General features: G+C 48.1%; 2 protein-coding genes across 4 annotated transcripts; both read left to right on the forward strand.

Annotated features, from left to right (window-relative positions):
• Window positions 1-2,217: 2,217 nt before the first annotated feature.
• LOC127761704 (LEAF RUST 10 DISEASE-RESISTANCE LOCUS RECEPTOR-LIKE PROTEIN KINASE-like 2.4) lies at window positions 2,218-7,068 on the forward strand. 3 transcript variants are annotated; one of them, XM_052286039.1, is made up of 4 exons: window positions 2,218-4,961; window positions 5,442-5,477; window positions 5,659-6,715; window positions 6,797-7,068. In XM_052286039.1, the coding sequence occupies exons 1-4, from the start codon at window positions 4,184-4,186 to the stop codon at window positions 6,948-6,950; spliced, it is 2,025 nt and encodes a 674-aa protein (XP_052141999.1). In that variant the 5' UTR covers window positions 2,218-4,183; the 3' UTR covers window positions 6,951-7,068. The 3 variants fall into 3 exon arrangements, with proteins under 3 accessions (XP_052141999.1, XP_052142008.1, XP_052141990.1); XM_052286048.1 differs by having other exon boundaries at window positions 5,662-6,715; XM_052286030.1 differs by having other exon boundaries at window positions 2,219-4,961; window positions 5,650-6,715.
• Window positions 7,069-16,962: 9,894 nt separating this feature from the next.
• Window positions 16,963-26,404, forward strand: LOC127783779 (uncharacterized). Its single transcript, XM_052310947.1, has 8 exons — window positions 16,963-17,866; window positions 19,164-19,199; window positions 19,371-20,436; window positions 20,518-20,670; window positions 22,003-22,862; window positions 24,152-24,187; window positions 24,386-25,607; window positions 25,718-26,404. Exons 1-8 carry the CDS (start codon window positions 17,098-17,100, stop codon window positions 25,749-25,751), a joined length of 4,176 nt encoding a protein of 1,391 aa, XP_052166907.1. The 5' UTR covers window positions 16,963-17,097; the 3' UTR covers window positions 25,752-26,404.
• The last annotated feature ends 467 nt before the right edge of the window (window positions 26,405-26,871 follow it).

Below are 26,871 nucleotides of genomic sequence, written 5' to 3' on the forward strand. Positions count from 1 at the left end.
TTTATAAATTATATTTCTATATTGACTCTACTCTCCTCTTTTAATACTCCTTATTTTTTTTAATTCCGTATTTCAACTATTTCTAAATTGTGTTTCTAATGGACTCCTTTTTCTTTTTCTCCGATTAATATGAGAATTTCTAGGCCGTGAGAGTGAACGTGGAGAATTCGGAATAAACATAATAAAATTAAAAGTAGAGTTTAGAGTCCGTATAAAAATACAATTTAGAAATAACTAAAATTCTAAATTAATAAAAAAACATGGGAATAAGAGTCTAAAGTCAATATAGAAATACAATTTAGAAGTAACTAAAATTCAAAATAACACATTAAAGAATATTGAAATAAGAGCCTAAAGTCTATATAGAAATACAATTTACAGATAACGAAAATTCTGAATTAAAAAAATATTGAAAAACAAGTCTAGACTCTAGAGTCCATATAGGAATATAATTTAGAAATAACTAAAATTTGATATTAAAAATAATTAATAACTAACACGTATATAAAATACAATATGAATATTACACATTAATAGTTTCGTAAAGTTAGTACAAAATTTAAAATTATGTTGTCATTTTAATATATTTTAATAATAATTTGAGAAAACATATATGCTATTATATGAGAGAAAATACAACGATGCTAGCCGCGTAATCTGCGGGCCACCATGCTAATTCCTTTAATAAGTTAATAGATTTTGAGACATCGTAAATAAACTAAAATTACATATGTAATTTAGGAGCTTACAATGTAAATACATGCCGACCATTTTTTGGTGAAAAATATGACGCCATAAATATAGCTACTCCCTTAAACGATTGAGATTATTGTTTGTAAGAGTTTTGTAAAAAAAAAAGATTAGTACATGGAGTGATCTTGTTTAAATTCAGGCACCCCATCTCAAGGTCTCCGTTTCTCGTTTCGAAGACAGGTGAGATTTCCTTAAAAAAAAGAAAGAAAACATGAGATATTTCCAATTCCCATGGCGCAAATATTTAGTTCTCACGAAGAAACTTTTCACCCTGACACATCGAATGTTTGGACACATGTATGGAGTATTAAATATAGATAAAAAAACTAATTACACAGATTGCGTGTAAATTGCGAGACGAATCTTTTAAGCTTAATTGCTCCATGATTTGGCAATATGGTGCTACAGTAACCATTTGCTAATAACAGATTAATTAGGTTTAATAAATTCGTCTCACAGTTTACAGGTAGAATCTGTAATTTGTTTTGTTATTAGTCTATGTTTAATACTTCAAAGTATCTGTATATCCGATGTTCCGATGTGACATACCAAAACTTTTTGCCCCTGCATCTAAACACGGCCTAAACCAACGTGATCGAAGAAAAGGTCAGACTTGCGTCACCAGTACACAACGCGTCATCGATCGTGATTCAATAATTTATGAACTCCCTGTTCGTTATTAGTACAGATCTTCCGAATCTCATCTCATGCTCCAACCTCCAATAGTCCAATGGCCCCTACCTGCTTTTTCGCCTTGTACTGGTTACCGCTGATGCTCGCCGCGGCGGCGAGGGGAGCCGAGGAGGAAGGAGGAGGAGGCTGCCTGGGCAGCCAGAAATGCGGCGACCTGAATATCTCCTCTCCGTTCTGGATCACCCAGGGCCAGGCGGATAAGCCGTGTGGTCCTCTGGATTTCCAGGTATCTTGCAATAGCTCCAACGGCGTCGCAACTCTTCGAAGCTCTGTGGACAGCGGGGGTTTGATATCATCAACATATCATATGGGGACCGTACTCTGCTCGTCTTTGATGTCCATAGATTCGCTCGCCTGAATAGCTCCACCGACTGCAGTCTCCCAGTATTTAACACCTTCGCCAAGCTTCCCCTCACGTTTACAATCAGCCCTTCCAATCTCAACTTCGTCTTCTACAACTGCACCAAGGCGCCGCCGGCGGAGCAGCAGCAACAACTGGGGCTCGTGGAGACGAGATGCGGTAACAACACGTTTGCTCGCCTGGGAGGGCGTTTCGACGGGGAGAGCGACTACGACAAGTACTATTTGGAAGGCTGCAGCAGCAACAGCACCGTCTTCGTGCCGGTGCTGGTGCCGCCTGATGGCAAGGCGAACGCCAGCAGGTATGAGGAGCTCGTGCGTGGAGGCTTCCTCGTAACATGGGACCTGCCAGTGACATCTTCTGGTAAGTTCACCCTCCCAGCCTCCCTGAAACTATTATTAGAACTATTACGAACACGTTTATTGGCATCTCTTTGATTCTTTCCTCCTGCCATTTCAAACAAGAAAACCACAGCGGTTGGAGACCAGCTAACCATGTCCTATAGACGAGCGAATAGATAGTAACAAGTCACAATAAGATGAGTTAGCTTCTTTAAGCACATGATATTAATTCATTATTATATACTCTTTCACAATCCCGTCCCTCTTCGCCGCCCTTATCTCGGTTACCCTCAGAAGAACCGGCAGTTCAGTTCCAGATCATCGACATCTTCTACAGCAACAGCTCCTTGCTTGTCACCGATGTCCGAAAGATGGACGACTTCGACAACTCCAGTGGCTGCCATGTCCCGAGGTCCAATACCTCCTCCAAGCTTCGGTTGGCCATTCTCGATTAGCCGTGTCAACCATAATCTTATCTTCTACAACTGCACCAAGCCTCCGACGGCGGCGGTGCGGCGTCTCCTCGGTCTCGTCGAGACGAAATGAAGCAACAACACGTTCGCTCGCCTCGAGGAGAGTTACAACGAGTCTGTACACTTACTAGAGGGCTGCGACGCCGTGATCGTGCCGGTGAGGGGTAGAGATGGCGAGGCAAACGCGAGCAGCTACGAGCAGCTCATCAGTGATGGTTTCCTCTTGACATGGCCGCCGCCGGCCGCCGCCGCAGAAGTCTGGTAAGTTCGTTCGTGAGCTTATCCATTTGATCAAGTATCTTCATTCATGAGCTCATCCATTTAAGCAAGTATCCAACAGTGCACGCGCTTAGTCTACATGAACCTCCAAAATATGGTGGCAACTTGGAACCAAGTGGTAAACCAGTCAGTACTAATAATGAAAATCGAAGCATCTATTAAAAAAGTTTGAAACAAATATGGGAAAAAAAAGTTTTACCCACCAACACCGGACTTTGGCAGCTCGCCTTTCTCCACGTCGGAACTTCTAAGGTACTTTCTTCGTCTCATAAAAAATCAACCTAGTATCGAATGCGACATATTTTAGTAGAATGATGTACTAGAATATGTCATATTCAGTTCTAGATTTATTTTTTATGGGACGGAGGGAGTATATGCAGCACAGTCAAGCACGATAAGGTAATGGAAGACAGGAAGAGAAAATAGTAGTATTACGCCCTAGTGAATTGTTTTTTGTCTTTCCTAAAAGGCAGAGCTGCTAACGTCTTGATCTGAGCTAGTGCGTGACTTGCCGTAGCTCTAAGGGCAAGTTTTATAAAAGAGGAGGATGTTTCATCTAATCTTGACCACATCATCAACTAATAAATATAGAGGTAACATGTACAATATATCACATCTATACTAATTCTAATACACTAGCCCCAATGTTTGTTTGCCCAATCTTCCTCTCTCTCCTTTTGTCTTGAATTTTGTGTAGTGGTTGTCTCTTGCATGAGAGGTGGCTGCTTATCTCTCTCATCTCTTCTCTCCTCCACCTCACTATTTTAGTTTATGTGGCACCTAGTAGATTGTGCTTGGATGCTCATAGTACTTGCCTTGAATGCGGTCACCGCTTGTGGACCAGTGTGTTGGCGGCCTCCTTCCAAGTGGTGTCAAACTGTCAATACTGCTATAGTCTACAGACGACACGGTCTACTCTAGTTTTATTCATGGCCTGAACACACAAATTTAGAGACCAAATTCCGAGTTTTTTTCAGGCGGTGCAAGTTGAGCCATAAGTGGCAATCCACACGCGCAATAGTGTCATTTCGCTAAAATGAACCGATATGCACGCGGAAGTTTCCACACGTCAAACAATAACAAAGCCTTCAACTCGGACTAGCTGTTCTACTGCATAAGGCACCATCTCCGCATATAGTACTAGCCAGTAGCAGCCACGCTCAATCAGCTGCACATCTTCAGTATACTCGTGGCATCAATTATCTTCTCGACTAGCGTCGCCCAAATCTGCTCCGCGTCGATCGAGTAGTACACCGTGGTCTTGATCACTTGCACTACAGGAGATGCATCTGTTTCCTGCCCCTGCATCTGTCGTGCTCTGCTTAGCCATGCTACTGCTCAATCTCCCAATAGCTAGCTCCACTGTTGATGCCATAAACACGACCACCACCACGTCGCCGTTCTGCGAGCCGGCGAAGTGTGGGAACCTTACCATCGGCTACCCGTTCTGGCTCGCCGGCACGCATCCGCCGGAGTGCGGGTTCCGAGCCTTTCAGGTCACGTGTGACCATAGAAATGCTTCCCTCAAGAACGGGTTCTGGACGTACCAAATCCAGCGCATCTTCTACCACAACAGCTCCTTCATGGTCACAAACGAGCAGCTGACGGACGGCCAGTGCGTCATCGAGAGTTTTGTCAACACCTCCTCCGACCTCGGCCTCACGCAGTTCAAGATTAGCCCCATAAACCGGGAGCTCGTCTTCCGATACAACTGCAGCCAGAGTCGATTGCAGCTTCCAATCTCTTGGGCGTCCGTGAGTTGTGCGAAAAATGAATCGTCCAACTCGTATGCCTGGCTTGCGGGGAAGTACAAGCCTGACGACGATTTCAGACAACTGCCGGGGAGCTGCACGGTGTCAATGATCCCAGTGCTGGGGTACGACGGTGCGGCGGCCAAGGACTACGAGCGGCTCATCAAGGGTGGTTTTCTTCTGGAGTACACGGCGGGGCCGGACGACTGCAAGACTTGCACGGAGAGCGGTGGCCAGTGCCGGGTCAATGTCACCAACGATAGGCTGGACTGCCAATGCTCCAACGGCGTGTCTCCGGGGATGATTTGTGGTAAGATCGTTTATAAGCTGCCGTTTCCTTGCAGAAACCCATTCCAAATAGTAGGGTCGTATCCATTTCCTCATCACACCAGCTGCTTAGCCTCTGCTTGCAAGCTTCGTTTGGAATACAGATTTTTTTTTTCTCAGTTACCCCGGGCCTAAACATCTCGTCCAATAAGTTTTGATATACGCAAGCAATGAATGATATAGAGTAGTAGTTTAACACATATATGTTCATCCAGAGAACATGACCTATAACAATTCTTAAATTATTTCTTGTATCAGACCTGGTTAGTTTAAGGATAATCACTTCATCAATAGAAGAATTTGTTATTTGATGATTATTTTTCTACTATGCGCGTGATTGGTTATAGAATACATCATCTAAAGAATATTGAACTTCAAACGTGATACTTCATTTGTTTTGGGACAACATCAAATATTCTACTCTTTGACACTACTTTTGCTGATTAAATCTGTGTTGTTTCAGGCAGCAAGATAACTGGCAGGAGAACCATTCTAATAGGTATGTCAAAAACATTTACCATAATACCACTGAACCATAAACCATAATAACCAAAAAAAAAACTTTAAGCAATAATATCCTTAATAGGAAAAGCCAATGATATCGGAAATTAAATGGTCGTAGTATACCATTATGGTTTTGTAGAAGGAAATAACATGTGTTTTAATCTCAGTTTTGACAGCAGCAGCTGCAGGCTTGCTCTTGCCATGTATATATGTGCTAATATGGCATAAGCAGGGGAAAAAACTACGCTATTTCCTTTGCACAAAGACTAGCAGCACCAACGAAAGGAACATTGAGGCCCTCATAGTATCTTATGGATCCATAGCTCCAACAAGATACAAGTATTCAGAGGTAACAAAGATAACATCATTTCTTAATTACAAGCTTGGAGAAGGTGGTTATGGTGTTGTATTCAAAGGAAGGTTGCAAGATGGTTGTCTGGTTGCGGTGAAATTCTTGCATGACTCAAAAGGAAATGGAGAGGAATTTGTGAATGAGGTTATGAGCATTGGCAGGACCTCTCATATTAATATTGTTAGCTTATTTGGGTTTTGTTTGGAGGGGTCAAAACGAGCTCTTCTTTACGAGTACATGCCCAATGGTTCTCTAGACAATTATATCTATTCAGAAAATCCCAAAGAAATTCTAGGGTGGGAAAAACTTTATGAAATTGCAATCGGGATTGCCCGTGGGCTAGAATACTTGCACCATAGGTGTAACACACGAATCATCCATTTCGATATAAAGCCTCAGAATATCCTTCTAGACCAGGATTTTTGCCCAAAGATTGCTGATTTTGGTTTAGCCAAACTGTGCCACACCAAGGAGAGCAAGCTTTCAATGACAGGTGCTAGAGGAACAATTGGATTTATCGCTCCTGAAGTTATCTATCGATCCATTGGAATTGTTTCAACAAAGTCAGATGTTTATAGTTACGGAATGATGTTGCTAGAGATGGTTGGAGGCCGGAAGAATGCTAAGTCAATGGTTGAAAATTCAAGTGCAAGGTATTTTCCAGATTGGATTTATGACCACTTTGCTCTGGATGACGGATTACAAGCTTGTGAAGTCACAAGTGAGGTTGAGCAAATTTCCAAAAAGATGACTTTAATTGGTTTGTGGTGTGTACAAGTATTACCTATGCATCGGCCAACAATAACCCAGGTTTTAGATATGTTTGAGAGAAGTTTGGATGAACTGGAAATGCCACCAAATCAAAATTTCAGTGAATTACTGTAAGATACTTCCTCTACACTCTTTGATGTGGACTGGTAATATTTTCACTGAAATTCATCTATGCTATTTCTGTTTTTCAGAGATCATCCTGTTCACGAGCTGAATACAGAAAGTACAAATTATACTAGAAATACCAAATCTGCACAAGGTCTTAGTGAAGTGCTAAGGGTTGAGGAGACAAGCCTCGTGAATTCAAACGATCCTACAGTGACTACCAACCATGCAAAAAGATGATCTGCAGTATACAGAAAGTAAGACACAAGCCAAATTTTGGTATTGTATCATTACACATTCATGGCATTGCCTAGTGTAGTAGTGTCTTTAAGGAAGCTGAATCGAAGATATTTCTGAATTCCGTTTATCCCCCCTAATTGCTTCATAAGCAATTCAACAATTTGATCAATCCATGGCTACGATTTAAAGTTAAGTGCCAAAATTATCACATTTTCCTCGTTTGATATAGGAGCTCGACAACTACCATCGTCACAGGCTCACAGCACCAAACTTTTCCAGGGAAAATAGTACACAATCAAAGAGCAATTTATTTACTTTTACCTTAAGGTCTTCTCTGATTCTCTGAAGAAACAAAGTAGCGGGAGCCCCTCTTCAATCTTCGAACTCTTGATAAGCTTCTGGCCAAATCAAGATCTCCTCTATCGCTCACAACCTCTCTTCAGCGACACCATCCCCAATCCGCCATCCTAACCAGTAACCAGTAACCACCGCCACCATCGCGGCTTGGGGCGGAAGCTGGGCTTTGTTCACCGACTCCCTCCATTCCTACTGGCGGCCGGCGTTTACTGCTGCCGCTCACGAGGCGAGACGGCAGGACTGCAGCAGCCGCAATCCTAGCGACACGCCGCGCCGCCGTGGTGACCAAGGGCACTAGGCAGCACGGCTCGGTCCAAATCTACAGAAAATAGGGTGCGACCCCATCATAGAAATTGAGGCCCATAAGATAGAGTGGGCCAGAATTTACGCCTTGACAAAAGAGACCGAAAAGAAAAGGAATAAGTTCACTTTGTGACCCTCAAAACTGATCGAAATTTAATCCGTGGCCCTAAACTACAAAACCGGATATTTTGAAACCCCCCCCCCCCAACTCTTAAAACTGGAGCAATTTGACTCCCTCGACGGTTTTGGAGGGCGGTTTCGCTGACGTGACGCCTACGTGGCAGTATTGACCCAGTCTTCTTTCCACGTGACGTTAACGTGGCGCTTAGTTGGCGTTAGAAATAAAAAAATATGTGTGGGACCCATTTGTCATCCACCAAAAGTGTGGGTGGGACCCACCGACATGTGGGGCCCACATAAATCATGCTCTCTTCATCCTCCCCCTCTCTTTCTCTTCCCTTCGGCGAGCGGCGGCCGTGTGACGGCTGACGGGGGCTAGTGGCGGCGGCAGCGACATGCGGGAGCCGGCGGCGGCAGGAGGGCGGGCAAGCGAGGGCGGGTGGAGGCGCAGGAGGGGACCCTGGTGATGACGCCGTCGGCGTTGCGCTAGTCGTCGGCGACGGGGTAGTAGACGAGGCTCATCTGCTCGGCGAGGCAGGGGGCTTGGTCGGGGTCGCTCGCCACCACGTCGTTCAGCCACAGCTAGAACCACTCATCCTTCCCCTCTCGCGTGCCGCAGCGACACGCCGCCGGTTTCCCCCCGCCGCCGTTCCCCTCGAGGACGTCCTCGCCGCACTACCCGGTGCCGACCTACGCAAGGGAAGGGCTACTTTGCCTTTCTCGAGCTCAAGGGCGGTGCCATGTTCGTGCGGGGAGCCGGAGCGACGGAGGCGAAGATGGGCGGCGCGGCGAGCGACGGTGATAAGGGGCTCCATCACCACCGCCACAACCAGGCCGTGTAGAGCACAACGGCGACGGCGGGCGCGGCGGCGGAAGGGAGGCGGCGACGGCGGGCAAGCGGAACGAAGGCGGGCAAGCGGAGACGGCGGCGGGCTACGGAGACGCGGGAGTGGCGGGGAGCGAAGATGGTGGCTTCCGACGGTGGCCGCCATGGATAGGGTGACGTGGGGGATCTTCCCGACAATGTCTGCCGCCACGCTGCTGTCGCGGCTGCCATCGCCGCCGCTCCGGCCCCCATCCGCCGCCGCCGCCAAACCCGATCCTCGTCCATCGCCGCTGCTCCCGTCAGGGGCGGATCTAGAACAAAAAAATAGTAGTGGGGACTGAATAAAGTACATCAGCATAAATCGAACCTCTAGTCCCCACATCCTATGGATCTATAGAAAAAAATTAGTGGGGCCTTAGGGGGTCTCCACTGTCCCAGGGGCGGTACTGGAGCCTCAAGACCCCCCCCTCCCGCCCCGTCCCCATTGTGAATCTGTCCCTAGCTCCCGTGAAGAGAAACAGGGGAGAAAGAGATGAGGGAGGGAGAAAGGGAGGAGGAAGATCTGGCCCCGCCGACCACCGCCCCGACCGCCGCCGCCGCCGCCTGCTCTAATGTACCGGCCTCCCTCGACCGCCGCCGCTTGTGAAGGGAAGAGAACACTTGTGAAGGGAAGAGAAAGAGATAGAGTATGACATGTGGGCCCCACATGTCAGTGGGTCCCACAATATATTTTTGTGCGAGAATAACAAATAGGTCCCACACACATTTTTTATTTCTAATGTCACGTAAGCGCCACGTCAACGCCACATGGAAAGAAGACCGAGTCAATACTGCCACATAGGCGCCACGTCAGCGAAACCTCCCTCCAAAACCGCCTAGGGAGTCAAATTGCACCGATTTTAAAAGTTGGGGGGTCGAGATATACGGTTTTGTGGTTTAGGGCCGTGGATTAGATTTCGATCACTTTTTGAGGGTCACGAAGTGAACTTGTTCCAAAAGAAAACGACGCGGAAAAGGCCTAGTTGATGAACGGCCCAAATTGCAATGGAAGTTCATTGCACTGGTAGGAGCCGAATCTCTTGCTGGATGTAGTCATCACTCATCACGTAACAAACAAGGCCTTTTTTTTTCCTTTCAAAAAGAAATCAAGTAAGCTGGTATCTACTACTACCTCTTTCTTTAAAAGACCGGCCGTCTGTATGGGAAGACACGTTTCCCCCACCAGCGAAAATGCTTTTTCCAGTAGTGTAATATGCTAGTATATTGTAACGGATGAAGGCCGTATTATTAGAGATGAACTAAAAGTATTACAGAGAATAATATATTGGATCTGGTGGTTACACACCGGAGATACAAATGTGTTGCGCGTGGTGGGATAAGAGAATGTAAGGAGAATTTATAGTAGTAGAGATAATAAAAGAAAAGGAGGGAAATTAACAGGCAAAATCGAAAATGCACGTATTAGGCCCTGTTGTTCGATCGGTGGTTTGGTCAGGCCGGCAGCAAAGCATACAATTCAACGTGAATTGGCGATTTGAGACTTTCAGGCGTTCCGGCGACGCAGCAGTCGCAGCCAGCTGGTACTGCTGCGGATGCTATATTTTTCGTCGGTCAACGCTAATGTAGATTGAAAAAATACGGTCGTAGAAGACCTATCCCTCCGGATTGTATTTGTACACAGTACACTCTCCATGAAAATATATAGTCTACTCAAGCTTTTGGTATTTGCTCCAATCTCATACGAACTACGGAGCAATAAGATATGCTACTAGTGGTGGTAGCGCTCTTCACTTTGCTTGCCACCGCGACACGCGCGCAGCCGGTGGTCGGCGAGAGCTGCGCGCCGGCGGCATAGGGCGGCCTGACCATCAAGTACCCGTTCTGGCTGCGCGGCCGGCAGCCTGCATACTGTGGCCACCCTACCTTCGCCGTCACCTGCGACGACGACCCCACCGGCGCGACCGCGACGCCGCCCAGCCTGAACGGCTCCTACCTCCGCGTCCTCGCCATCCACTACGGCAACAGCTCCGTCGTGGCCTTCCATGCCAACCTGGTCGACAGCTCAGCATGCGCCGCCACCCGGTTCAACATGTCCAGCATCCTCGTGCTCTCGCTGCTCGCCGTCAGCCGCGCCAACTCGGAGCTCCTCTTCTCCGCGAACTGCTCGCGGACGCCGCCGACGGGGTCGCTCCCGGTGAACTGCACCGGTTTCAGCGGCGGCGGCGAGTGGTTCATGTCCCTGAACCGGATGTATGATCCCGGTGGCCCCAAGCGGGCGGTGGACACGGTGGGTTGCCTGTACTCGGTGGTGCCCGTGCTGCCATGGTCGGAGCTGAGATCGGCGGGAGACTACGCGGGGTTCGTGAGGCGCGGGTTTCTGCTCGAGTGGGCGGCGGTGCCGGGCGACTGCGCGGCGTGCAACGGCAGCGGCGGGGAGTGCCGCTACGACGCCGGCGCCATGGCGTTCGGGTGCTTCTGCCCCGGTGGCCGCCTGCAGCCGGCGACATGCGGTGAGTAATTTGTCCCGCGACTCGTTGAAACCTCTGCATTTCTTTTACCGCGCATAAGCAGCCGAAATGAATATACTATCAGTTTGACCATTTCGTACTCATTTGGGCTGAACCGTAGATAAAACATACCGATCGGTATTCGCGAATCAGTTTAACCAGCATTGTCAACTGGTGAGTGCCGATAGTACTCACACAACACCAAGTGTCATCTCTAAAAGGGTCCATCAACTACATACAAATTCATTATACTGCGTTCAAAAGGAACTTAAAAATAATGGACGTGTTAGTGATGGATTCAGATAATATTCCTCTAGTAGTTTTTAGTGGTAAGATCGCTTGATACTTGTAGGGCGGAAGAACCAGAAACACAAGATGACAGAATGGTGAGAGGTGAGTAGGTGACTCCACCAGGCTGGACCATTGATCGCAACCGATATCCGTTAATCAGAATCATTTACCGACATTGCCTTTTTTCTCCATGTAAAAGTCAAAATCAAGGAAAAGGAATGATCAATATTTAACCCACCTGCTAATCTTTCCTCCCCTTCTCTGGTTTGAATGACTTCATCCCGTGGCAATTCCTTTGCGTGTTCAAACTCAAATAACAGAATATCTTAGGTGCAAATACAGTATTTTGCAGCAAAGGTCTTTAGCGTTGCTCATCTGTTTCAAATTGAAGTTTAAGGGAGCACATTAGAGCTCCGCGTTGTCCTCACGTGGGCGGCTCGGGGCGAAACCCTAGCCGTCCGACGCCGCCCTTCTTCCCCCTCTCCTTTGCCTCACCGCCGCCGGAGCACGTCGCCCGGAAAGCCGGGCGGCGAGTCATGATGGTGGCAGCGGGGCTAAGCTCCAGCGACGCTCCGCCTCTTGCGCGAGAAGGAGGAGCTCCGTGAAGACGGCGGCAGCGCCGGCGAGTCTCCGGCTTGGAGATGCAAATCTGGTGCCGCCGCGACCGGATCCGGCGTCCCCACGACCGGATCTAGCGCCGCCTCGACGGATTCAGTCGGGGGCACACAGCTGACGCGACGAGGGGCGACGGGAGGCTGTAGCGGGAGACGGCGCGAGCAGTGGCGGGCGACGGGCCGGATGCGTCGTCGTTTGGCGCGACTGAGGGAGGCCGGCGCCGACAGCAGCTGGAGGTGGTGTCCACGACTTCGGCATGCACGAGCGACGGGCCGGACGGCGACCGTGGACGGGAGGAGGAGGACGATGACGACCGGCGACCGTGGACCGTGGGCGACTGGCAGTCACGACAGCCCACGACAGGAGGATGCGTGCTACGGTGGTAGGTGCGGGAGCTGTGCGTGTGGTGCCAGGCGCGGCAGCCACATGGGAGTAGGCGTGGGAGCGGCTGGCGGAGGAGGAGGGCGTTGTGGGAGATGACAGGGAGGTCGTCGCGTCCTGCAAGAGGCCGGCACGCCCGGCGGCAGGGAGAGGGAGGCCGGCGCGTCCCGGCAGGTTGATGGCAGCGGGTGCTGCTGATGGCGGCATGCGGCGACTGGCCGGCGAGGGGCATCGATGCAGTGATGCGCGCGCGCCGGCAGAGGATTTGATGGCGGTGGAGCAGCGGGGCGTCAACGGTGGATAGGTAGGTGTGGATGGTGGGTGAAAACCCAGCCAGGCCGGCAACGATGGCGCTCGAGCGTCACTACCCTCCTAAGGGCATTGTCGTGCCGTCTCACCTCCTCTAGTGGGGTTGTCGGGCGAAAGCCCAGTCAAGATTCTTCTAACCTCGACGGTCGGCAGCGGCGGTACTTTCGTCGTTTCTCTCCCTGGAGACGTCGTCTAGGCAACGCCCTTGCCGAAACCACCCAAACAACTGTTGCAAGCTCGTTCTAGAGTCTCTTCCTCTTTTATTGACGTCCTAGTTTGTACAAGTTGGTCACATCGGAGGGCCTACGGGGAGAGCGGTTCCATTCTTCTCTCTCACCCTCTCTCCCTGAATCCCTGAGATGTGGATAGAGTGAGGTTTTGTGTCGGTTGTAAGGGTTGGGTTTTAGGCGATCCCTTTTGTAGCTCCTTTGTTGGCCTTGCGGCGATTGATCACGCTTAGCGACGGCCAGTCCGGTGCTGGCTTTTTCCTGGGTTTGTGTTTGGTGCTGTCGGTGTGTGAGAGGCGGTATACTTTTTTCTTTTCCTGGTTACGGTCTCCTAGGGTTGTAATCTTGTATTTTTTTTCTGCTCTATCAATATGAACTTTGCACTGTCTTGTGTGAGTCATTAAAAAAAATTGAAGTTTAATCGGTTTAAGAGCAGTTGGAAGGCCTGAAACAGTTGTGATGATTTGCCGAGAGATGGCTAATATCTGAACTGTGTGTGTAAAGCTGGTTATACCAAAGTTAATCTGTACTTATTTGTTTTCTATGAAAATTTGCAAGTCGGTGCCAAGATAATTCCATCTACCACGCGCTCCTGCTCAGAACCATCACCGACTTTTCGCTTAGCCTGGAGGAGACAAAAAAATTGAAAGGAGGGCACACTGCTGCACAAACCTTTTTTTAAGTCCCGGTTTACAACCCTCTATAGTCCCGAGTAGCAAACCTGAACTACGAATCTGGAACTAAAGATCGCTATTAGTTCCGGTTAAAATACCCGGAGTAAAGATGCATCCTTAGTCCTTAGTCTCAATTGATACCAACCGGAACTATTTTTTTTCCTCCGTTTTTTTTCCTCCTTTCATATTGATTCACAACACATATCACAAATTCATCCACAACATCACAAATTCATTCACACAGATCATGACAAGTTCATTCACAACATCACAAATTCATTCACAACACATCATCACAAATTTATTCACATAAACATTCACAAACACATTCACATATATATTCACAAATCAACAACATCCACAAATCATCAAAAAATCAAGAGAAACTCAAACAAATCAAACCGGGCCGGCCTCCCATCCCGCCGCCGGCCGGCCACCCATCCCGCCGCCTCCCCTTAGGCCGGGCGAGGCCCCACGCCCGGCTGCCGACGGCCGGCCTCTATCCCACCGTCCCACATCCGGCCGTCGCCGGCCGGTCTCCCATCCCGCCGCCCCGCGTCGGGCCGCCGTCGGCCGGCCTCCATCTCGCCGCCCCCACCCCCGGCCGGCCGCCTACCCTCCCAGCTCCGCCGACCTCGCTCGCTCACTCTGAGAAAGAGGATAAGGATAAGAGAGAGGAGTTTGGGAGGATAAGTCATAAGGATTATATACTGTATAGCCTCGGACAAAAAATGAACCGAGACTAAAGATCATCTAGGGCCTATAAAGTTTAAAACCGGGACAAAAAATCATCTTTAGTCCCGGTTTCTATTCAAACCGGGGCCATTGTAGTTTTTGGCCAACCCAGCAAAGATGATTTCTCCAGTAGTGGCAAAAGCTTTGCCTCCTATCAATATAGAGTAGGAGAAAAATATACAAAGATATATACAGAGCTTGTAAAGAATGATAGACCCAGAAAAAGAAACCTTAGATGATATCTCCTAAAATTCCAAACTCTTAGAGTCTAGTTGCTTCTACTTTCGCCTAAAATTCCAAACTCTTAGAGTCTAGTTGCTTCTACTTTCGCCTATGCTCCAGCTTCCTCCTTAATCTCTTGGCTAGGATTGAGGCCGGCGTTGAGGCTTTGTGGCGGAAGATTGTTGCATTACGCTTGCACCATACTTCCCAAGATACTAGGATCACCGGAGTTCGAAATGGTAGACGGGGTTATTAGGGGACTCAAGCACTAGGTTCCACCAGTGTTTGACTGAGTAACGGTCATCCCACTTATCCAATTGTATGTCAGTGTGGCCCTATATTTCGCCAGTAGATGATCCGCATACTCGTCGGCCGTATAGCATAACGGGCAAACCTTCTAATTTTGCCACCCTCTTCGTTCCAATCTGTCCGTCGTCCACACTGTATTTTGAATGACGAGTCATGAGAAGAACTTGCACTTCGGAGGCGCCAACAATTTCCATATTGACTAGGTGAAACCCTGCGCGTTGTTGTGGGAGTTTACTATGATGATAATAAGTAAAAAAAATAATGTGTAAGATACCTTAAACAATATAAACATTAAAAAATGATGGAGATATATACTGAAATATTATGTGAATTATGTGGGATGATTTAACATGCTTGTATTTTAAATCTCTAAAATTTAATAAATTATAAAATTATAGATAATATAGCATGCTTGTATGATGCTTAAATAATAATTGTTAATGGATAATAATGTGATATTTTACCTGTTAAGATTTAGAATTTAGTGGGTTATAATAAGAGATGATTGGTTGAGGGCGGTTCTATCGGCCTACAGACTACACTAGAGAAGAAAATAGTTTGCTAGTAACTGATTACGGCATGTACCATAAATTAATCAGGAATCGCGATTAGGCCATTCACAATGCTCCCATGTGGAATTCAGCCTCACCCCTAGAAACCGAATATTCGTCCCCCACGTCGGCAATCCGCGTGGCTTGCCCAAGACCGCGAAGCCAACTTTGGCTCTCCGTTCCTCCTTTGTTTCGAAGGTGGGGCCCACACTCGTGGGCCGCGTCGTCCTGCCGCCCCCAACCCTGCCTCGCTTCCACCGCCCGATGCCGCCGGGGAGAGGAGAGCATCGCCGGAGAGGGCATGGCCCCGTGCAAGGGGGCGGCGGTCGTCGCCGGCGAGGCCACCACCCGAGCTCGCCGGAGAGAAGGGAGGAAGGAAAGATGGACCACTACCATCGTCGTCGTCGCTGCCGACCGAGGACGGATCTGGCGAGCTCGGTGCCGTCACTGTCCGAGGACGGATCTGGCGAGCTCGGCGGCGCCGCCATCGTCGTCCGCCGCGGAGAGGAGAGGGTGACGCCCGTGCCCAGCGCCGCCGGAGGGGACGGGGAGGGGAGGGAGCCGAGGGAGGTGGCCGGAGCGGGGATGGAGGAAGTGGTTGTGGTGGGCGGCGGCTCGATCTGCGCCGCGCTGCCGTGCCACCGGGGGCTCCTAGACCGCCGCCCGGTGCCGCGTAGCTCAGGCCGCCGCTCGACCACCCCGCCGCCGCTGCCGCCGCTCGACGCCACAACTCGGTGGCGCGGCACCGCCGCCGCGCCGGAGGAGGAAGGGGAGGCGCGCGGGCGGAGATGGAGAAGCGCTCGAACAGCCCCGCCGTCGGCCGAGCCGCCCCTCGATCTAGGGTGGCCGGAAGAGGAGGAGGAGGGGAGGCGCTCGAGCCGCCCTGCTGACCAGCGTCGACGTCGCCGCTCGGGCCGTTCGTGCTGCCACCCGTCCGCCGCGCCGCTCCACGCCACCGCCGTCGTCCGCCGCGCCGCTCCACGCCGCAGCTGGGTGGCTCGACGCCGCCGCCGCGCCGGAGGAGGAAGGGGAGGCGCGGCGAGAGGAGAAGGGGCGAGGCGCGTGGGCGGAGATGGTTGGGAGCGGACTGAGGATAAGGGAGAGAGAAACGATTTTTTTTATTTGTGTGGCTACTCTTTAAGACTACATAGCTGTGAGACTTGTGGTAAGTATTATTATTCTTCTTGTGTCTTGGTAGCCCCAAGCTGAGTAAAATGGGTGGCGCGCTATTAATGCCCTTAGAAGATTGAAATTGTCATTTCCCCCCTCCTCAGAAGTTAAGAGGCGATGGTGACTTTTCCACAACTGCATTCAGGATGATAGGCTCTGGGTTAATCGTTTCAACCCATGTGACCACTTTGTTCTGCCTATCTGGCTTTCGATCCTCTCCTCCCCCCTCCAACTGCTGTAACTCTGTATCTCCTCTTGCTGTTCTTGTACTTGTACAGTTTGGATTGTGGTTTTATTTAATTTAATTCAGGTGTGGAGTCCCCACCGGTGTTCCCTCAAAAAAAAAAAAAAAGAGGCGACGGCGACTTTTCCACTTGTGTTGATTAAAATGACGTCTAACTGATCGGAAAAAGGTCAAGCAAAACAAGGCAATGGCAATGTTATTTCTCAAGCTAGACCTTTTCCTCCCCTTCCAGTTTTCTGCTTCTCTCCACTCCTCCATGTGTAGTAGCCTGCAGGCAGCTGCTAGCTCCACCATTTGAGTGGCTAGATGAACCCGAAGTTGCTGTTCTTCCCGCTCTTGGCTACGTTGCTCCTCCTGTGCCACCACGCACACGCCGTCTGCGAGCCGGCAACATGCGGCGACCTCACCATCAAGTACCCATTCTGGCTAAGCGGTCCCGACCTCAACCGGTCGTCGTTGGCCATTGCCGCCTGTGGCCACCCGGCCTTCGAGTTGTGGTGTAGCCGCGATGGCGTGGCGTCGTTGAGGGGCTCGCAAATCCTCGTCCTCGGCATCGACTACACCAACAGTTCATTCGTTGCTGGACACAAAAGGGTCGCCGACGGCGGCGACGGCGTGTGCCGCACCGACTTCAACATATCGTCCAGCCTAGCTCTCAGCCCGTTCACGATTAGCAGCAGCAACCGGGCCATCTGCTTCCTCTACAGCTGCAACGGCACGGAGCCACCGGAGATCGACGGCCTTGTGAACGCCACCATCTCCAACTGCAGTAAGCCTATCTACGCGTACCTCGGCGGGAGCTACGACCGTGACAAGCCACCGGCGATCAAAGCCGGGAACTGCACGTACTCGTACCTGCCGGTGCTGTGGCCGGAGTCGCCGGTGAACTTGACGGCGGGGACCAACTACAGCCCGCTGTTCAAGAAGGGGTTCGTGTTGGAGTGGCAGAAGAATGGGTTCGGCGACTGCGACGCCTGTAACGCGAGCGGCGGGCAGTGCCGGTACAACAACGATTCCGCGGCGGCGTTCGCGTGCCTCTGCTCCGACGGAGAGCTGCGAGGGACGATATGCGCCGGTGAGCTCCTATTCCAGTTTCCACTACTTTCGAAAACATAAAATGATCTTTAAACATTGTTACACGTTCGTCCGTATGGCTTACTCCCTCCGTCCCAAAAAAAACGCAATTCTGAGTTTGAACCTGGACACATAAGATTAGGTTTTTTTTTTGGGACGGATGGAGTAATTCGTAGTACCCAAGTATGATATTGAGAGGAGTAATTTTACAGTGTCTCCTAATTTTGATACTTCTACCTCCTAATTCGTAGTACGAATAATAATTTTAGTGCAATTTTTGGTATCTCCTAATTGATATCTCCTAGTACTACAGGTACCTAGAGATACCAAATTTTTCAATAGAAAATATGATACCTCCCGGTAACTTATCAATGACTATAAATTTACTCATATATATGCTAATGGCATAATATTTTCTCAATCTTCTCTTTTCCTCCCATTTCAAATACACATGTGTTTAAAGTCTCTCAATCGAGTATGTTTGAGATGAGAGAAAAAAAGATTGAGAAAATACGTAAAACGATATGCTATTAGCGTATAGTTAATTCAATATGAATTATTTTAAGTTTAAAAAATAAATTAATACAATTTTAAAACAATTTTGCTATAGAATTTTTCTAGAGAAACATATCACGTCCCGGTCAATATATGCTATAATCTACATAGAGACGACTGCAAAGTGCGAGAGGACTTTGAACGTAGTCACGTAGACGACCCAGTCATAGAAGTTTGTCCTTCTCCGTAGCCAGAAATCGCGCAAATTTACACATAAGTCAATATTTTACAGATGCCAGCCGGCAAATTAGGCCAGAAATCTTGAAGTGGCAATCAATACCAAGGAAACGCACCCCACTGTTGCTGAGGAAAATATACTAATATACTACTTTTTTTTTGTGGGAAAAGAGAGGTATATTACTCAGCTATAGAGTCAGTACCAACAAGGTGAGTCACGAAATTACAAGAATCATCTGGCCAGAAGGGTTCAGATCCCCTGAAGCTGGGGCCAACTCCACCGAGTGGATTTGGCCGAATCTGAGCCGTTCTTTTACTTCTACGGCTGGGATCATGGCACATACCTTTCTTCTAATTAACTATCTTTATCATATAGATTTGAAGGAAAAAAAATACTTGGTATTCTAGCTAACCGTAACTGTGATTATTCTCCAGCCAACACAATCAACAAATCAGGCATCATCTAAAGAATATTGAACTTCAAACGTGATGCTTCATTTGTTTTGAGACAACATCAAATATTCTACTCTTGACATTACTTTTGCTGATAAAATCTGTTGTTTCAGGCAGCAAGAAAACTGGCAGGAGAACCATATTAATAGGTATGTCAAAAACATTTACCACAATACCATTGAATCATAAACCATAATAACAAAATAAAAACTTAAGGAAATAATATCCTTAATAGGAAAAGCCAATGATATCGCAAAATAAATGGTCGTAGTATACCATTATGATTTTGTAAAAGGAAATAACATGTGTTTTAATCTCAGTTTTGACAGCAGCAGCTGCAGGCTTGCTCTTGCCATGTATATATGTGCTAATATGGCATGGGAAGGGGAAACAACTACGGTATTTCCTTTACACAAAGACTAGCAGCACCAGTGAAAGGAACATTGAGGCCCTCATAATATCTTATGGATCAATAGCTCCAACAAGATACAAGTATTCAGAAGTAACAAAGATAACATCATTTCTTAATTATAAGCTTGGAGAAGGAGGTTATGGTGTTGTATTCAAAGGAAGGTTACAAGATGGTCGTCTGGTTGCGGTGAAATTCTTACATGACTCAAAAGGAAATGGAGAGGAATTTGTGAATGAGGTTATGAGCATTGGCAGGACCTCTCATATTAATATTGTTAGCTTATTTGGGTTTTGTTTGGAGGGGTCAAAACGAGCTCTTCTTTACGAGTACATGCCCAATGGTTCACTAGACAATTATATCTATTCAGAAAATCCCAAAGAAATTCTAGGGTGGGAAAAACTTTACGGAATCGCAATCGGGATTGCTCGTGGGCTAGAATACTTGCACCATAGTTGTAACACACGAATCATCCATTTCGATATAAAGCCTCAGAATATCCTTCTAGACCAGGATTTTTGCCCAAAGATTGCTGATTTTGGTTTAGCCAAACTGTGCCGCACCAAGGAGAGCAAGCTTTCAATGACAGGTGCTAGAGGAACAATTGGATTTATCGCTCCTGAAGTGATCTATCGATCCTTTGGAATTGTTTCAACAAAGTCAGATGTTTATAGTTACGGAATGATGTTGCTAGAGATGGTCGGAGGCCGGAAGAATGCTAAGTCAATGGTTGAAAATTCAAGTGAAAAGTATTTTCCAGATTGGATTTATGACCACTTTGCTCTGGATGATGGATTACAAGCTTGTGAAGTCACAAGTGAGGTTGAGCAAATAGCCAAAAAGATGACTTTAATTGGTTTGTGGTGTGTACAAGTATTGCCTATGCATCGGCCGACAATAACCCAGGTTTTAGATATGTTCGAGAGAAGTTTGGATGAACTGGAAATGCCACCAAAACAAAATTTCAGTGAATTACTGTAAGATACTTTCTCTACACATTATGATTTGGACTGGTAATATTTTCAGTGAATTTCATCTATGCTATTTCTGTTTTTCAGAGAACATCCAGCTCAGGAGATTAACACAGAAAGTACGAGTTCTACTATAAATACCAAAGCTGCACAAGCTCTAAGTGAAGTGCTAAGGGTTGAGGAGACAAGCCTCGTTAATTCAAACGATCCTACAGTGACTACCAACTATGCAAAAAGATGATCTGCAGTCAAATTTTGGCATAGTATCATCACACATTCATGGGTCATGGCATTGACTAGTGTGTTTAAGGTAGCTGAATCGAAGATATTTCTGAATTCTGTCCATCCCCCTAACTTGTTTCATAATTTCATTCAACAATTTGATCTACCAGAAGCTACGATTTACGATTCCGTGCCAATAATTATCACATTTTCCCACTTCCCTAGTTTGATCTATGGGCTCAAAAACTAGCATCATCATAGTGCCAAAATTTTCACGGAAAAGTAGTACGCAAAAGAGCAAAGGGCAAGTTACTTACTGGATTCCTCCACGGTTCCTCTGAAGAAACGAAGAAGCAGCGGGCACCTCTACTCAGCCTTCGAACTTTTGATGAGTTCATCTGCTCGATCTATGCCTCGCCCAACGCAGAAAGTACAGGACAGGATGCCCATCTCCCCGGCTCCCCGTTGCTTGTGTTTGTAATCCATCCCCAATCCGCCGCCCTAACCAGTCACCACCGCCACCAACGCAGCGGAGGAGAACACTAGCGTTGTTCGGCGACTCCCTCAATGCCTACGGCCGAGCAGCCGGCGTTTACTGCTGCGGCTCACGAGGCGAGACGGCAGCGGCCAATCCTGCACGGCTGCACCGCCGCCGACGCCGCGGCGGCGCCGGGGAGAAGAGAACAAGGGCTGCACCTGCACGGACGCATCACAAAATTCTGGCCCGTACTATGTGATGGGTCAGAATTTAGGCCCATACTTTGGACTGTAAAGCCTATTCTGGCCCTCTTCAGCTAACGGTCCAGTGAGACAAGTACCTGCATTCCTCTGAGCTTTTCTTTATCCAACTTGCATTTGAAATATTTTGAAGTTCCGTACGCTGGTATCAACGAAGGTGCGCACTCACCAAACACTGCGTGCTGACGTAATCGTCACGTATATAATACTCCCTCCGTATTTTAAAGTATAACGCCGTTGACTTTTTATCAATGTTTGACCATTCGTTTTATTTAAAATTTATGTGAAAATATAAAAATATTTATGTCATGTTTAAAGAACATTTGATGATGAATCAAGTCACAATAAAATAAATAATAATTACATAATTTTTTTAATAAAATAAATGGTCAAACGTTAAATGAAAAGTCAACGGCGTCAGATAAAGGTAGTATGCACCAATCGCTGTTTAACTTTAACTCGCATGCAGATTAATATGAGCAGTGGCAACTGCCAACCCCAACGAACCCTCCTTACCGATCTCCCGTTTCGTTTCATACTGTACTACAGAAGAAGAGAGAATGGTCCAAGAAAGTGACCAAGCAAATGACGCAAGTGGTGCACGAAACCAAGTCAACTACACACATGTAAAATTCCTCGTCTCCTCGATCCATCCATCGATCGCTTCGCCTATAATACAACGCCTCTTCCTCGCCGCATCGCGCCACCAACCGTCGTCGCGATGGACACGCCATTGCTGCTGCTGCTTCCCTTCCTGGCGGCATGTCTGCTCGCGCCGCGGCACGCGGCGGCGGCCGTCGTCACGAGCTGCGCGCCGAGGCGGTGCGGGAACGTGACCATCGCCTACCCGTTCTGGCTGCCGGACTCGCCGTCGTCGTCGTCCGCGCCGTGCGGCCCCGCGGCGTTCCAGGTGAACTGCGACAACGGCAGCCGCGCGTCGCTGGCCCGCTCCTTCCGCAGCGGGTACAAGATCCTCGGCGTGTCGTACGCCAACCGCACCGTCGTCGTCGCCAACGACAACGTCCAGACCGACGCCAGCGGCTGCCCGGTGCCCAAGATCGACGTCTCCGCCAGCCTCAGCCTCGCGCCGTTCACCGCCAGCCCGGCCAACAGCCAGCTCGTCTTCCTCTTCAACTGCACCAGCAGCAGCAGGCCGCCGCCGGCAGGGTTCGTCAACGTCACGTGCCCGGGAGCGAAGGCCGTGGTCCGGCTCGACACGAGCTACAACAACACCGCCGCCAGAGTGGTCGCCGGCGGCTGCGACTACGCGGCCGTTCCGGTGGTCGGCGTGCCGGGGGCGAGCCCGACGGACTACCCGCAGCTGCTCCGGGGAGGCTACATGCTGGAGTGGAGGGCGCCCGCCGGCGACTGCATGGCGTGCAATGCCAGCGGCGGCCAGTGCGGCTACGACGCCGACACGGAGGCGTTCGCCTGCATCTGCTCCGACGGCTCATCGCGCCCGGGGATATGTGGTAAGTGTAAATCTATCTGTTCTTTGTGCTAAATTCGTTCAGTTTTTTTCCCTGAATTTGATTATTGGGAAATACATAACTATTACTCAAATTAAATTAGTTAGAGACTTGAGAGTATTAAAATTCAAATTAACTATTTATTGATTGATCAGCACAAGCAGTAGTTAGGATCAACGAACATGTAGTAGTAGTTCGTATTTGCGTGGTCGTGCCAAAAACCAAGGTGGTTAGAACTGACAGAAAGATTTAGCTAGTTTGACTTTTGAACGTGATTTATTTGGAGGGTAACAAGCTAACAATGGTTGTCAATCGGTGACCGTTCACGGTATCTAAAATTCTTTAAAAATTCCTAATGATGCTCCCTTTTTCTGATAACGAAAAAAAAAGTGTAGATTGTGATTCTGGAACTGAAAAAAGGTGATCTCTTTATGCATGTTTTAATTAGGTGAGGTGTACTTTCAGGACAAGGCTCTTGATAGGACTAGCAATAGTGGAAGTACAATAGAACTGGAATGACTTTTTGCACGGGATTGGACTAATTAATTAAATTACTGAATCAACATATAGTGGCTGCCACGATCTCATCGTATGAAACAATCTTTTGCCGAGAACCAATAATGGACTCCACATAAGCCCCAGTGTGATCTGTGAAGCTATACTTTAGCTACAAGTAGCCGGAATTTCACGTTCTCCGATCTCAACAACGTTTACATGTAGAATACGTATACAGCCAGCACGTGTGGTTGGTTAGCTGTTAGTGCTTACTTATCGACTTTGACTTTGAAATCACAATGATAGGAGCAAAATGGTCAACTAAAACTAACTTTTGTGTCCGAAAAGATACGATTTTGTTTGATTTCATCTGATTATTTTGATCATTTTGTTCATCATGTCTGAATCGAACGAGATATGTTGCTGCTCGCGGCGGCTGTTGCTGCACTCTCCTGAAGCTGGTTAGGTCAGATACATGTTGTTGGTCTCTGTCCACTGTCCAAATACTTCGAATAAAGCGACGTCGTACATATGTACAAATATACGATGATATCTGTTGTCTGAATTGTTCCAAAGTAATAGTTCAGACACCTTAATTGGTCCAACCAGTTTCAATTAGTCGTCAGGAAATCAATGACGCAACTGTGTGTGGAACAATTAGTCTTTGATCAGGAACTGTTTCTTTGATTAATCTCGGAAATAAATTAATGCTCGTTCAATGTAATTCAATTGGTTGGAATAGACTGGCGATATTTTGTACATGTATTGACTAAAATGAAATGATTTTTCCCTTTCAGATGCAAAGAAGTCCGGGAACAAGGTCATCCTGATAGGTATGCATCCGCTTGAGTCTTCAATTCTTGCTTAACTAGTCCAACAAAATAATATAATTCAACTTGTTTAAATTCTTCGTATATGTCATGATGATCAATTGTGTCTTCAATAATGATGTCATGATCAATTATCTAGATAAATTTACCACTTGGTAGTAATTACTAATCTATACTAATTGTTTGCTTCGTCGCTTTCAGTGTCACTGTCGATCTGTGCGACTGGGTTGGTGCTATTGGCATGCATCGCCATCGTCTACAAGTGTCGCCGACGTATGCAAAATCGTTTCAGCTTTCTGAACGCCATGGACGGTGCAAGCAGAACGGATACTGCAAAGGTGGAGAAGCTGCTGCAGAGTTACGGATCCCTAGCTCCCCGGAGGTTCAGGTACTCGGAGCTGAAGAAGATAACGAAATCCTTCAGCCAGCGGCTCGGCGAGGGTGGCTACGGCACGGTGTTCAGCGGCGCACTCGCCGACGGCCGCGCCGTCGCCGTCAAGTTCCTCCACCACTCCAAGCCCAACGGCGAGGAGTTCCTCAACGAGGTGGTCAGCATTGGCCGGACGAGCCATGTCAACATCGTCTCCCTGCTCGGCTTCTGCCTCGAGGGCTCCAAGCGAGCCCTCGTCTACGAGTACATGCCCAATGGCTCGCTGGACAAGTACATCTACTCGACGTCGGCAGCGGCGGCGGAGGCGGAGGAGGCGGAGGCGACGGCGAGCCCTGACAGGGATGTTCTGGAGTGGAAGGTGCTGCAGGAGATCGCCGTCGGCGTGGCGCGGGGGCTGGAATACCTGCACGACGGGTGCAACACGCGGATCATCCACTTCGACATCAAGCCGCACAACGTGCTCCTCGACGAGGGATTCCGGCCCAAGATCGCCGACTTCGGCATGGCGAAGCTGTGCAACCCGAAGGAGAGCATCCTGTCGATGGCGGACACGAGGGGGACGATAGGGTTCATCGCGCCGGAGGTGTTCTCCCGCGGGTTCGGCGACATCTCGACCAAGTCCGACGTGTACAGCTACGGGATGCTGCTGCTGGAGATGGTCGGCGGCGGGAGCAACGTCAAGGCCTACGCCGAGAAGGGCGCCAGCGGCGCGTTCTTCCCGCTCTGGGTCTACGACCACCTGCTCGAGGACGGCGGCGTGCTGCAGAGCGTCGCCGCCGCCGCCGCCGCTGCCACGGCCGGCGGCGGGGCCGGAACACCGGGAGGCGAGGAGATCGCGAGGAAGATGGCGCTGATCGGGCTGTGGTGCATACAGACCGTGCCGGCGAACAGGCCGTCGATGGGCAAGGTGCTGGAGATGCTGGAGAGAAGCGTCCACGAGCTCGCCATGCCGCCGCGGCCGTACCACTCGAACTCGTCGTCCCCGTCGCGGCCGTCGAGCTACCCCTCCTCTGCCTCGGATTTCACGCAGCGGTCAGTGTCGTGTTGATCAGTTGCTGATCACTCTGTTTTTTTTTTCTGATAACGCTGAATTCCATATGATCAATCGCTGACGAAGATCGATATGCGTTTTTGTCGAGCAGATCAAGGTTATCAACACCGGGAAGCACAGCGTGAAAAGTGGCGATGGAATGACTATACTTGAAGCAGACAACTGGCTAGTAGACTGTAAATTAAAGAAAACCAGAGTGGGAACTTTGGTTTTGTATGTAGAGCAGATTAGCAAGAACAACAAAATTAGACGTTATTACTGTTTGAATCATTAATTCGTTCTCTTATGGTTTTCTGTGGAAATCATGTACTACTATTCAGTTTTAGTTTAACTTGTGCTTGACGAATGTTCCACCGGGTTGATTATAGATAGAGTAGAAGGAAGAAGCCCAGTGCAAGAAGCACGGCCTGCCAGACGGACAATAGTTGGGCCTCCGTTTTTGGATAGAGAAAGACCCATCTTTAGAGGCAGGCAGGCCGTTGTTTTCGGCTTGGGCTATCATGGACTGTACGGAGGATGCTATACGTCAGATGTCCGATTTTTCGTGAATATCGGACGCCCGACCGCTGATTGTCGCACGTCTACGCATGCATGCACAATCTCTACCGTTTCTACTCTAGTTGATTAGCACATGTAAAAAGTCTATATGCTTGCGCATGCATGACTGCATGGTTCAGCATTTATCTCAACCCCACTTTTTATTTCTTTAAATTAAATTTCCTTCTAAATTAATTATCCGATTTATGATTCGATTTCACCATTAAACTCCTTGCAATTAAATCTTCACAACAAGCACGGTTATATTTTGATGAGAAAAATCGAACGTTGTTTCACCACTTATAAAAAAATGTTTCACCACTAGGTCAAAATGTTCCAACTCACTCTAAAAAATGTTTCAGAGAAATGCAACATTCAAGTAATACTAAATGCAACACCGATAATATCGGTATGAAACATTGACTCTCAATGAGTGAGACATAAAAATCTTGCTCAAATGTTCCAACTCAGTCTATAAAAATATTTCAGAGAAATGTAACATTCAAGAAATACTAACTGCAACACCGATAATCACAATTAAATCTTTATGACAAGATCTCACATGATTATTTTTATAATTTAATCACAAGGTATTAACAATTGAAACATCATATAATATTTGCTGAAACATGATACCGTGTGCAATATTTTTAATTAATTAATGAATACTTATTGAAACACTCAATCAACACATATGCAACATTTATA

Source organism: Oryza glaberrima, chromosome 1 (genome assembly GCF_000147395.1).
Source record: "Oryza glaberrima chromosome 1, OglaRS2, whole genome shotgun sequence".
Classification (NCBI taxonomy): domain Eukaryota; kingdom Viridiplantae; phylum Streptophyta; class Magnoliopsida; order Poales; family Poaceae; genus Oryza; species Oryza glaberrima.